This window comes from Phycodurus eques, chromosome 9 (genome assembly GCF_024500275.1).
Source record: "Phycodurus eques isolate BA_2022a chromosome 9, UOR_Pequ_1.1, whole genome shotgun sequence".
Lineage (NCBI taxonomy): Eukaryota > Metazoa > Chordata > Actinopteri > Syngnathiformes > Syngnathidae > Phycodurus > Phycodurus eques.
In genome coordinates, this window is record NC_084533.1 from 5,313,292 (window position 1) to 5,327,199 (window position 13,908).

Consider the following 13,908-nt stretch of genomic DNA (forward strand, 5'->3'; position numbering starts at 1 on the left):
GAACGACTGCACCTCAAAGCACCCGGACGTCCAACTCCTGAAGTTTGCAGATGACACCACAGTCATTGGCCTCATCAAAGACGGTGATGAGTCTGGGTGTCGACAGGAAGTGCAGCAGCTGGAGCTTTAGTGTGGCTGACACAACCTGGAGCTAAACACGTAAATGTAGAGATAATCGTGGACTTCAGGCAGCATCCTTCGCCACAGCTGCCCTTCATGCTGTCCAACTGCCCTGTGTCAAGCATTGAGACATTCAAGTTCCTGGAAGTGAATTACAGTCTCTCAGGACCTGAAGTGGGAGACCAACATCAACTCCATCCTCAAAAAGGCCAATCAGAGGATGTAATTTCTGCGGATTCTGAGGAAGCACGGCCTGCCACAGGGGCTGTTGAGGCAGTTCTACACAGCAGTCATCAAATCAGTCCTATGTTCATCCAGCACAGTCTGGTTTCGTGCTCCACAAAAAAGGACAAACTCTGACTACAAAAGACAATCAGGACTGCCGGAAAAATCGTCGGTACACCCCTACCCACCCTTGAGGACTGTCTATTGTCATACTAGAGCAGCTCCAACTCTACCGGAGACAAATTCCTTGTGTATTTTTGACATACTTGGCAAACATAGACGGCTCGGATCTGAAGTTGTGAAAGATGCCATGCAGCAATCGTTAAGATACAGTCATAGTAAATAATAATAATTAAAAAATAAATTTAAAATATGCGGCGGCACGGTGACCGACTGGTTAGCAACATCTGCCTCATAGTTCTAAGGACCCAATTTCAAATCGGGCCACCCCTGTGTGGAGTTTGCATGTTCTCCCCATGACTACGTTGGATTTCTCCAGGTATTCTGGTTTCCACATTCCCAAAACATACCTGGTAGGTTAATTGAAGACTTTAAATTGCCCGTAGGTGTGAATGTGTGTGTGTGTGAATGGTTGTTTGTCTATGTGTGCTCTGCGATTGGCTGGCAACCAGTTCAGGGTGTACTCCGCCTCTTGCCCAGAGTCAGCTGGGATAGGCTCCAGGACGCCCGTGACCCTAGTGAGGATAAGTGGTACAAAAAAATGGATGGATGGATAAAAATATGCTGTTACATCAAGCCCCCTTAACATATCTGTCTGCCCCCTCAAGTATGCATGCCTACAACTGGCCCTGGGTGCAAATGCAGCAAGGAATTGGATACAGCAAAAATACAAATGCCACAGGCTTGAATTGCACATAAGAGTTCTATATTTCCATGGTCCTTGTAGTTCAAAAGAATCCAGTGTTTATCGGACAGGAATGAATATACATGGGTTGATGTTGGGGGTACAGAGCACTGTTCTTGTTTAAAAGTCGAACAGTTTCCGGAAAGATGCGGTTTCTCTGCCTGGCGGTCCTGCATTGGATGCTCCGTAGCCTCCTGCCAGAGTTGAGCGGATGGAATAGAGGGTCTGAGGGGTGGGTTGATTCCTTGATAATACAGAGAGCCCTCTTTCTGCACCTATTGGTGAAGATGTGCGTAGATGTCTGAGCAGTCTTTATTATCCTTTGTAGTGCCTCACTCTGATGCCTGAGGAATGGATGAAAAGTGTGCTGGTGCCCATTTTTAAGAACAAGGGTGATGTGCAGAACTGTGGGAACTAGAGAGGAAGAAAGTCAATGAGCCACACAATGAAGTTATGGGAAAGAGTAGTGGAGGCTCGACTCAGGACAGAAGTGAGTATTTGCGAGCAACAGTATGGCTTCACGCCTGGAAAGAGTACCACATATGCATTATTTGCCTTGAGGATATTGATGGAAAAGCACAGAGGTCAAAAGGAGCCACATTGTGTCTTTGTGGATCTATAGAAGGCCTATGACAGAGTACCCAGAGAGGAACTGTGGTACAGCATGCGGAAGTCTGGAGCGGCAGAGAAGTATGGTACAATAATGCATGACATGTATGAGGGCAGCAGAACAGTGGTGAGGTGTGCTGTACCTGTGACAGAGGAGTTTAAGGTGGGGGTGGGACTGCATGAGGGATCAGGACTGTTCCACGGTCGCAATTGTTGTTGCTTTGTTCCTTGTTACAGAAAGGAAGGTAAAAACGGCTACCGGAAATGGCCAAAATAATGCAGCGTAAACTCCACCCTGTGACGCCCTAGCCAATACCAACCGTAGCGACACCCCCGACTTGGAGGAGAACTGCAGGACACTTTCAAAACAGCATGCGTGGGTTGCACTCGAGTATGAAGGCAAACCGCGTGCGAGATAGCCCCAGTGACGTCAGCCTTTATAGTACGTTTCTGCATGTTTTTACATGTCCTTGGTCGCATGTAATAGTAAGAATTACCTGTCATGATATGTATTATTAGTTTGGTATTTAAAGAGGGCGTTGAAACCTAAGTCGTGCAGGAACGTGCAAAACGTGCAGGAACGTGCTGGAGCGTACGGGGGCGTGCGGTTCTTTGAAAACAAACACACAAACTTTGAGCTTTAAGTACATAGATGTAAGCCTTATGCTTATCTTATTTGCATTGCATCCTTATTACCAATTGAACTTCATGCGCAATGTTCTGCTTCCTTGACATTTCTCAAGTCAAATCCCACCGATTGGGCTACCAGCAAATATAGTGTTAATCAGGACCTATCCGCCAATTTAATTGAACCTAAACTGCCCAGCCCCCAACACTGCCAGCATCCACTTCACACAGACGCCGTTGACGGTATTGTTCCAGTATTTGAGTCGATACCCATTGGGACAATTTCCGTCCGGTATGGACCGCTTTTTGGTTGTTGGAATGTTTTTTTTGTTTTTGTATTTTGCTTAAGTGAGCATGGATGGGACCATGTGTCACTATCAAAAAAGGGGGGAGTTTTGTCTGGAATTGTTTTGTTTTTTTTGGGGTGGGGGGGTGTATTTTGTCTTGTTTTGTGCTCTTGTGTACAAAAGTCGCATCAGACGTTGCATGTTATGTTTGACACATACAGTGGGTACAGAAAGTATTCAGACCCCCTGAAATGTTTCAGTCTTTCTCATACTGCAGCCATTTGCTAAAATCATTAAAGTTATTTTTTCCCCTCATTAATGTACACACAGCACCACATATTAACAGAAAAAAACAGAATTGTTGAAATTTTTGCAGATTTATTAAAAAAGAAAAACTGAAATATCACACAGCCATAAGTATTCAGACCCTTTGCTCAGTATTTAGTCGAAGCACCCTTTTGAGCTAACACAGCCATGAGTCTTTTTGGGAATGATGCAACAAATTGTTCACAACTGGATTTGGGGATTCTCTGCCATTTCTCCTTGCAGATACTCTCCAGTTCGGTCAGGTTGGATGGTGAACAGCCATTTTCAAGTCTCTCCAGAGATGCTCAATTGGGTTTAAGTCAGGGCTCAGGCTGGGCCATTCAACAACAGTCACAGCGTTGTTCTGATCAAGGCAATGACCCTAAGCTGAATGCTTAGGGTCATTGCCTTGTTGGAAGGTGAACCTTCGGCACAGTCTGAGGTCCTGAGCGCTCCGGAGAAGATGTTCTTCCAGGATATCCCCTGTACTTGGCTGCATTCATCTTTCATTCAATTGCATTGAGTCGTCCTGTCCCTGCAGCTGCAAAACATCTCCACAGCATGATGCTGCCACCACCATGCTTCACTGTTGGGACTGTATTGGACAGGTGATGAGCAGTGCCTGGTTTTCTTCACACATACCGCTTAGAATTAAACCCAAAAGGTTCTATCTTGGTCTCATCAGACCAGAGAGTCATATTTCTCACCAACGTGGAGTCCCTTAGGTGTTTTTTTATTTTTTTTATTTAGCAAACTCCATCCGGGCTTTCATGTGCCTTGCAGTGAGGAGTGGCTTTCGTAGGGCCACTCTGCCATGAAGCCTCGACTGGTGGAGGGCTGCAGTGATGGTTGACTTTCTAGAACTTTCTCCCGTCTCCCAACTGCATCTCTGGAGCTCAGCCACAGTGATCTTTGGGTTCTTCTTTACCTCTCTCATCAAGTATCTTCTCCCCTGATTGCTCAGTTTGGCCAGATGGTTAGCTCTAGGAAGGTTTCTGGTCATCCCAAACATTTTCCTTTTAAGGATTATGGAGGCCACTGTGCTCTTAGGAACCTTAAGTGCAGCAGGAATTTTTTTGTAACCTTGGCCAGATGTGTGCCTTGCCACAATTCTGTCTCTGAGCTCTTCAGGCAGTTCCTTTGCCCTCATGATTCTCATTTGCGCTGACATGCACTGTGAGCTGTAAGGTCTTATATAGACAGGTGTGTGGCTTTCCTACTCAAGTCCAATCATTATAATCAAACACAGCTGGACTCCAATGAAGGTGTTGAACCAGCTCAAGGATGATCAGAAGAAATGGATAGCACCCGAGTTAAATATATGAGTGTCACAGCAAAGGGTCAGAATAATTATGGCTGTGGGATATTTCAGTTTTTATTTTTTAATAAATCTGCAAAAAGTTCAACAATTCCGTTTTTTTCTGTCAATATGGGGTGCTTTGTGTACATTAATGAGGAAAAAAATAACAAATGATTTTAGCAAATGGCTGCAATATATAACAATATATAACAAAGTGAAACATTTCAGGGGTTCTGAATTCTTTCCGTACCCACTGTAATTGATTGACAAAAAAATCTGAATTTATAGATTCACTTAGAGCCAGTTCAACAGGCTGCAAACACAGCATCAATATTGTCTGTAATTTGGTCTGTAATTTTGAACTCATTATGGAACATTCACCTAGTTGGGTTGACATATGAAGCGATATAGACTAAATTGTGCACATTTGTCATTAGGTCAATATGGTATGATATAGTGGCTTCCCACATGCGGTATACATATATATATACGCTTGTAGGCTATAGGTTGAAAAAGGAACACAGGGACCTTACTGAAATTCTAAGCTGATATTGGCATACAGTCAGCAAAGATATATTGTAATAGTCGTCTGAAAAACTAAATTTCAAAGCCCCCAACCGTCAGACAAAAAACTGAAGAATGATACAGATGTTACGTTTGGGCATGACAAATTACGGCAGTTCCTGGATCAGTAATTATCCTTAACTGACCGTGTCATTGGCATCCCATCCATCCATCCATTTTCTAATGCTTATCCGAGGTCGGATTGCGGGGGCAGTAGCTTTAGCAGTGTCGCCCAGACTTCCCTCTCTCCAGCCACTTCATCATCCAGCTCTTTCGGAGGAATCCCAAGGCGTTTCCAGGCCAGCCGAGAGATGTAATCTCTCTAGCGTGTCCTGGGTCGTCGCCAGGGTCTCCTCCCGGTGAGACGTGCCGGGAACACCTCACCAGGGAGGCGTCCGGGAGGCATCAGAACCAGATGCCCCAGCCACCTCATCTGGCTCCTGTCAATGTGGAGGAGCAGCGGCTCTAGTCTGAGATCCTCCTGGATGACCAAGCTTCTCACCCTCCCTCCCTGCGGAGGAAACTTATTTTGGGCGCTTGTATCCGGGATCCTGTTCGACCCACAGCTCGTGACCATAGGTGAGGGTAGGAACATAGATCGACCGGTAAATTGAGAGCTTCGCTTTTCGACTTAGCTCCTTCTTTACCACAATGGACCGATAAAATGTTTGCATCACTGCACTGATACGCCTGTCGATCTCCCGTTCCATTCTCTCCTCATTCGTGAACAAGACCCCAAGATACTTGAATTCCTCCACTTGGGGCATGGTCTCATCCCCGACCTGGAGAGGGCACGCCACCCTTTTCCGACTGAGGACCAATGTCTCAGATTTGGAGGTGCTGATTCTCATCCCAGCCGCTTCACACTCGGCTGTGAACCGCTCCAGTGAGAGTTGGAGAACTGGCTTGATGAAGCCAACAGAACCACATCATCTGCAAAAAGCGGAGATGCAATCCGGAGGCCACCAAACTAGAGCCCCTCTACGCCTCAGCTTCGCCTAGAAATTCTGTCCATAAAAGTTATGAACAGAATCGGTGATCAAGGGCAGCCTTGGCGGAGTCCACCCCTCACCGGAAACGGGTCTGTCTTACTGCTGGCAATGCGGACCAAACTCTGACACCGGTCGTACAGGGATCGAACAGCCTGTATCAAAGGGTTAGGTGCCCCACAGGACTCCCCGAGGGACACGGTCGAACGCCTTCTCCAAGTCCACAAAACACATGTAGACTGGTTGGGCAACCTCCGATGCACCCGCGAGGACCCAGCTGAGGGTGTAGAGCTGGTCCACTGTTCCACGGCCAGGACGAAAACCACACCGCTCCTCCTGAATCTGAGATTCAACTTCCCGATGGACCCTCCTCTCCAGCACCCCTGAATAGACCTTACCAGGGAGGCTGAGGAGTATGATCCCGTGGAATGGAACAACACCCTCCGGTCCCCCTTCTTAAAAAGGGGGACCTCCACCCCAGTCTGCCAATCCAGAGGCATTGTCCCCGATGTCCACACGATGTTGCAGAGACGTGTCAACCAGAACAGCCCCACAACTTCTAGAGCCTTTACGAATCTCATCCACCCCTGGGGCTTTGCCACCAAGGAGCTTTTTAACCACCTCGGTGACCTCAACCCCAGAGATCCCTTGGACAAAAATGCGGAGGCAGATTGTATCCAACAGAAGAAAGTCATTCAATTGCCAAACTACTCAAAACCCTTCACTCATTATTTACATGATCTTGTGTTGATACAGACATGGGCATTTGGGGGAAAGGAAAAGTACCTAGCTGGAGCTTTAATTCCGCCCAAATGTTTGTAAAATGTCAAGAGCAGGGGTGTCAAACTCATTTTTGTCACGGGCCACATCATAGCCATGACTTCCCTCGTCGGGCACAACTGACCAAAATTTCTTCGAAAGGTTTTCTCTGACAACAGCATTCTGACAGATTTCAATTTGACCTCAGAACACATGATAGCTACCACCTCCAAATTAATGTTGGAAAGTCAATTAAATTAGGTCAAATATATATGATATATATGTGTGTGCCCGCTATCCCTTTTTTGCAGTCACTCCATTGGACCGGATCCATTCGTGTCTGCCAAAGCCAGATCTGCCGATGGGCATACAGATTGTTCAGGTATTGCACATTATGAACTAATCAATTTCAGGAAACAAGTCCAATCAGCACTCCCAAGGCTGGCCGACGGACCCCTGCATGACATCAAACCCAGCGACCTCGTGCTGATTAAGAACCTCCGGTGGAAAACGTGGAGACATCAGCGCTGGGGGCCTTTCCAAGTCCTCCTCATAACCACCACTACAGTGAAAGTCGCTGAAAAAGCTACGTTGGTTCACGCGTCACAGTGCAAGAAGGTCCCAGCACCGCCTATGGTCACGACTCCTCCACTTCCCTCACCTTCTACGACAGATGACCGTAAAGGTTGAACTAATAACACACACGCGCACACTTGCGTAACTCAGCAGAAGAAAAGACGACGACGATGACATCTTCCGAGGGTCTGCTTGGCGGTTTGGCATTAATCGCCATGGTTACCATGATCAAATTGTGTATTGATGCGTCCACTTTGACAGTTGACACAATTTTGTACCTTACGAGACGTGACAACTATAACGAGCTTCTTTGGTTCCATACGATCGCCACTACTTCTGCTAATTGCACCTCCTACAGCATGAATGTTTCGTTTCTGTATGCCCTTCATGTGGCACGCTCTCAATATCGTTCTAACTGTTATGTTTGTTCTTTCATCCTGCATGCTGCCGCAAACCCACATTGTGCCTTCCCCACTTTCTAATGCATCATCACTCTTTCCTCGGACCTTAGTTTCTTTTGTCAGTCCACAATACCTTCATCAAACAGTCTTTGCTGAAACAGGTTCTCCTCTCCCCTACATCAGTGTGACACAAGCTTTTGATGGTTTTAAACGCACTCATAATTCGGGTGTGGCGCCTTTGTTTGGCCCAGTTCACATTCGCCCCGGAGGGAAATTATGCTGTGTTGCTATGAACAAGACCCTATTTGGCCAGGCTTGTGTACGTTGGGGAGCTGCCAAAATCTTATTGCAAATCTATATCTGGACCATGCACAACCTTTGTCTCTAATTCCTCTTTGAACAATACCCAAGATCTTCTTGATACGACCCGTCTTCCCTATATGTCAGCACCGGATCGGTTGGGCAGGTTGCCTTTTGAGGTCTATTGCTTTGACAGACCAGTCATACAGTATCTCTGCTACACCCCGTTCCCATCGTCGCAGTCAGGCCCAATTTAAAGAACACGATCCAGTTTGGGGCACATATGTCCCCACCAATCGCAAGTATTGGAGAACAGGTACCAAGGCTCTATTTCCTCAAATTGGGGTGGGAAAATTGATGTTATGATATGAAACTCTTAAGTTATCGCTTTTCTAGTTTTGTTAACACTACCCTGACCATTCTTGAGGCATCACGTGTGGAAAATAATGTAATTCGTAAAGTAGCCCTCCAAAACCACCTGACACTTGATCTACTATTGGCTTCTAAGGGCGGTGTTTGTACTCTCTTGAACCTGTTACACATTCCTGACAACACTGGCGATACAGGCGTCATAGCCAGTATTCACGATTTCACTATTCAGTCGCTGATGAACGTTTTCCTGACAGTTTCCCTCAATTCGACTGCTTGGATGAACGTTTTCCTGACCGTTTCCCTCAATTCGACTGCTTGGATGACAATGACGATTCAAATGATGACCATTACTCATATTCATCAGTCTAACTTTGTTGCATGACTCATTTACAACCTGCTTATGAAGGATTTTCTTAAACCTGAGGTGTGAATTTCTGGATGACTGTAGGGTTGTTTTGTTAATGCATATTATAGGGCTTGGGAAGGTCATGAGTATTTTCATCGAAATTCTTTGCGTACAACACAATAAATAGTCAATATCCCCAGTAAAATAGCCTATGATCGCCAGCACTTGCTGAAATTACAAGCATCCAGTGACTTTGCAGCTCTCGCAGCAGCGGACTTTAAGCTCAAGCAGACATAGGAGCGAGCAAGGGTGGTTTGGCTGCATGCAGAAGCCCAGTTGTCACGGTGAGCTTATAGCTAAGGTCAACGCTAACCCCTGGAGAACACCCCTCCTACACATCTACCTTTGCAACGTTCACTCACTGGATAATAAATTAGATCATCTACAAATGCAAACAACATCAAAAAAAAAAAAAACGCGACGGGGCCACCACGGGTTCGTATCCACAAATGGCACTCATCTGCCGGCTTGCTCTGGAGCAACACCCCCCGTCCCCACCACTCTTTGCTCAGGCACTAATTCAAATGTTTTAATATAAACATTATCATGATCACCCATTATATATTGTTTCAATTTTTTAAAAACTTGAACATTTGAACCTGTGCATCAAGTTTGAGAAGAAAAAGAGAAGTTCACGGACTTTTCAATACTATAGTTGTGCTGTCCTCAAGACACACAACTACAGTATGTGAAGCTAGACAGCCAGCGAACTCATTAAGAAAGCTCCGACCACAAGGCGTTCTTTTCGTTTTTACGGAGGTCTCTCTTGTGTTGATACAAAGATCAGATAGATATAGTAAAAAGATGAACGGTTCCCAAGGCTGAAACGTTTAGAGCATAATTCTATGTGTTATGAGCCGTTTTCAGAGTTCACTTTTACTGAGACGAGTCGACAATTAGTTTGACTTCTACCGAGAGTATAACACATCAAAGACTGTCTATGAGCGGGAAGATGCTCTTTACATTGCTGGTAAACCTAACCATCATTAAAGAAGATATCTCACCCTGACAATTTTACCTCAATCGTTTTAACAGTTTGCACTATGAAAGCAACATTTTATTTATTTTATTTTTTTTTTAAATCAGCAAACATTAACCTCATCAAGTATGGATGTATTTTAACGAAGATGTGACAACAGTATTGATTGCAAAATTACAAAATACATTGATACATAGCAACTCAGTCATATTGTACTTGTAATGTGACAATAAAAAGGCATCGTTTTATTTTGATTATATTACATTACACGTATATATATGATATATGATAAATGATGTGATATTTGTATAATACTATTTTAATTGTAATTATATTTTATATGAATAAAAAGACTATATTAAACAACTAGTTTGCTATAAAACAATTATATACAATACACATACAGGGGGTGCTTGCTCCTGCTTTCCATCAGTTTGGGAGTCCTTGGCGTGGAAATAGTTGAAGACTCCTAATATAATCCATTAAAACGATATCGGTATCGGCGTGGAGAAGCAGCAAGTTATCTGTTATCATATCGGTGGGGAAAAAAGCAGTTATCGTGTATCCCTACTGATTAGTCGTTGGGATAAAAAGGACTATAGTGTGCCTATGTATTTGTAAGATTAAAAATACTCCACATTTAAGCACATAAATTACTGTAGATGTTGTGTAAATGTTATTTCATTTGTAATGAGAAGATGCATCATATTTCTCACCTTTTTAAACTGTTTGAGAAAGTGATAGCCCAGTTCCAACTTCTTATACGCTGACCCATAAAAGGATTGCCAGGACTGGATAGTCTGGACAGCAAGTGACCGAAGTTTCCTGGCTGTTAGTTTAGGAGGGGGAATGGGCCGCTCAAAGTTTGTCTCTACTGTCAACTCCAAGAACTCCTACCAGAGAGGAAGGACACATCAAAATACGATTAGAAGAACATAGTCTACATTAGACATTATTGTGATAGTTGTGGACTACTTACTACTCAGTAAACACTACTAACTTTCAAGGGTGTGTGTTGTGACAAAAAAAAGTCAGGCAACCGATGCACGCAATCTTGCAGGGAGAATCCTTTAAGCATACGAAAACTGGAATATCTATTTTTATTTTTAATGTGATTAAGCAGCATAGTGCCATTCTTATTTGCAATTTTTAGCTCCCAAAGCAGCTCTAACACTTCTGAGGATTGCTGTGCAGTATCCTCAACCACAGCTGGCAAACAGTATGTCACGAAAGACACAGAGGTTGAGTGGACAAAGCCATGAGCCGACAAAACTACAAATATGTCGCACTTTTGTGTGCAATATAATTTTAATCACGTTACACCATTTTATGTTTTACACATCTCAAATATTATCCACACAATATTCCCATGACTTTTCCAAAACTTTATAGAAAATTTCCTTTTCCCATAACTTTTCAAGGTCATGGAAAATGGCATTTCAATTTCCATAACTTTTCCAGTTTTTTCTTTTTTCTTGTCGTGTTCGGCTGTTAGGTCAAGCATAGAGGAGGATCTGTATCCCTCTTACGCCGGAACAGTTTTACTGTGTCACAGTGGAGTTTTTAAGATGTCGCTGTGGTTTCCTAGTACAGCCCCAATTCCAATAAAGTTGGGACGCTGTGTTAAACAAATAAAAACAGAATACAATGATTTGAAAATCATGTTCAACCTATATTCAATTGAATACACTACAAAGACAAGATATTTCATGTTCAAACTGATCAACTTTATTCATCCATCCATCCATTTTCTACCGCTTATCCGAGGTCGGGTCGCCCGCGAGGGGGCAGTAGCTTTAGCAGGGACACCCAGACTTCCCTCTCCCCAGCCACTTCATCCAGCTCTTCCGGGGAGATCCCGAGGCGTTCCCAGGCCAGCCGAAGGATGTAGTCTCTCCAGCGTGTCCTGGGTCGTCCCCGGGGTCTCTTCCGGGTGGGACGTGCCCAGAACACCTCACCAGGGAGGCGCCCGGGAGGCATCTGAATCAAATGCCCCAGCAACCTCATCAACTTTATTGTTTTTAGTAAATAATAATTAACTTAGAATTTTATGGCTGCAACACGTTCCAAAATAGCTGGGACAGGGTCATGTTTACCACTGTGTTACATCGCCTTTTCTTTTAACAACATTCAATAAACGTTTGAGAACTGATGACACTAATTGTTGAAGCTTTGTAGGTGGAATTCTTTCCCATTCTTGTTTGATGTACAGCTTCAGCTGTTGAACAGTCAGGGGTCTCTGTTGTCATATTTGATGCTTCATAATGCGCCACACATTTTCAATGGGAGACGGTCTGGACTGCAGGCAGGCCAGTATAGTACCCACACTCTTTTACTACGAAGCCACGCTGTTGTAACACGTGCAGAATGTGGTTTGACATTGTCTTGCTGAAATAAGCAGGGGCGTCCATGAAAAAGACGTCATCAGTCCATCTTAGATGAGCTCGGGCCTAGAGAAGCCGGCGGCGTTTCTGGGTGTTGTTGATAAATGGCTTTTGCTGTGCATCGTAGAGTTTCAAGTTGCACTTACGGATGTAGCGCCGAACTGTATTTACTGACATTGGTTTTCTGAAGTGTTCCTGAGCCCATGTGTTGATATCCTTTCCACATTGATGTCGGTTTTTGATGCAGTGCCGCCTGGGGGATCGAAGGTCACGTGCATTCAATGTTGGTTTTCAGCCTTGCTGCTTAGATGGAGTGATTTCTCCAGATTCTCTGAACCTTTTGATGATATTATGGACCGTAGATGATGAAATCCCTGAATTCCTTGCAATAGTACGTTGGGGAACATTGTCCTTAAACTGTTCAACTATTTTTTCACACACTTGTTCACAAAGAGGTGAACGTCGCCCCATCTTTGCTTGTGAATGACTGAGCAATTCAGGGAAGCTCCTTTTATACCCAATCAGGGCACCCACTTGTTTCCAATTAGCCTGCTCACCTGTCGGATGTTCCAAACAGGTGTTTGATGAGCATTTCGCAACTTACTCAGGTCTTTTTTGCCACCTATCCCAGGAACGTGTTGCAGCCATAAAATTCTAAGTTAATGATTATTTGCTAAAAACAATCAGGTTTATCAGTTGGGACATTAAATATCTTGTCTTTGTAGTGTATTCAATTCAATATAGGTTGAACGTGATTTGCAAATCATTGTTTTCTGTTTCTATTTATGTTTAACACAACGTCCCAACTTCATTGGAATTGGGTTTGTATAATGTGATTAGTGGCTGTGCCCCACGGGTAGTATGTGAAAGAGAAATTCTGGAAGGAGCTCGACGAAGTAGTTCTGAGCCTCCCAGACAGAGAGAGAGAGTTGTGATTGGTGCAGATAGTAATGGACATGTTGGTGGGGTTGTATTATAATATATATTTATTGAGAATCAGAGTTGATCAGTCAAACTGAACAAGGTTTCAAGAGGGGAGTGAGAAAAGAAAACAAAAGACAAAACACTAACTCTATACAAGATGAGGAAAGTAAATCATTAAATATCTAGAACAATGACATCAGATATGAGTGTTTTATGGGCAGTAGTCCTACACCCTGTGAAGGAAGGACAGGACAAGAGAGGCAGCATGCAGGACAAGGGTAGTGAACCTGGCTGTACAACTGAAGTGTGGTGGGAGTGGCTATGTAAATTATAAATATCTATTGGAGCAGTGTGTGATTCAGGGGATACACAATAAATTTGCATATTCATGAGTTATTTGTGGCAATAAGAGAGTGGCCCCACACCCAGCAAAAAAGTCCCAGGGGTGTGTGCCTGCGGACACATGCAAGTGAATTGACACCATTTCGCATGCGCAATGACTGACAGAAGTGTCTTGTAATTGCTGTGCCTGCACTGCGGAGGCTGAGGACCCCACCTAATTAGTCGAGAGGTGGGGTCGGGCCCAGGAGTCCACCCAAGAGCAGCCCGGCGGACGGGACACGTCCCACACCAAGGGACCCAGAGTGGTCCACCGGCCCCACCAAGGCACCCCGACAACCAGCCACCCAGAGGAGGCCACAGGGACCAAATGCCACCCGCTGCCCCACACGCTCCGCCACCCACACCCTCAGGCGAGCAAGACACCCAACCCACAGGGCAACACAATGCAGCCAGTCCCCACCTGGCCCGAGGGTGAGATGGTGTCCCTTGTTTGACTTTACTTCACGACTGGAACTGAACTGCTCACAGGTGGTGATGATACTGTGGAGACTCATTGGTGTAGTCATATTAAAA

General features: G+C 44.6%; 1 protein-coding gene across 1 annotated transcript in view; it reads right to left on the bottom strand.

Annotated features, from left to right (window-relative positions):
• Nucleotides 1-13,908, bottom strand: part of uvssa (UV-stimulated scaffold protein A) — a 125,937-nt gene that overhangs the window by 88,819 nt on the left and 23,210 nt on the right. The window contains exon 4 of the mRNA XM_061685342.1: nucleotides 10,402-10,578. Within this exon, the coding sequence (XP_061541326.1) occupies nucleotides 10,402-10,578 (177 nt within the window). The remainder of the gene's footprint in view (nucleotides 1-10,401; nucleotides 10,579-13,908) is intronic.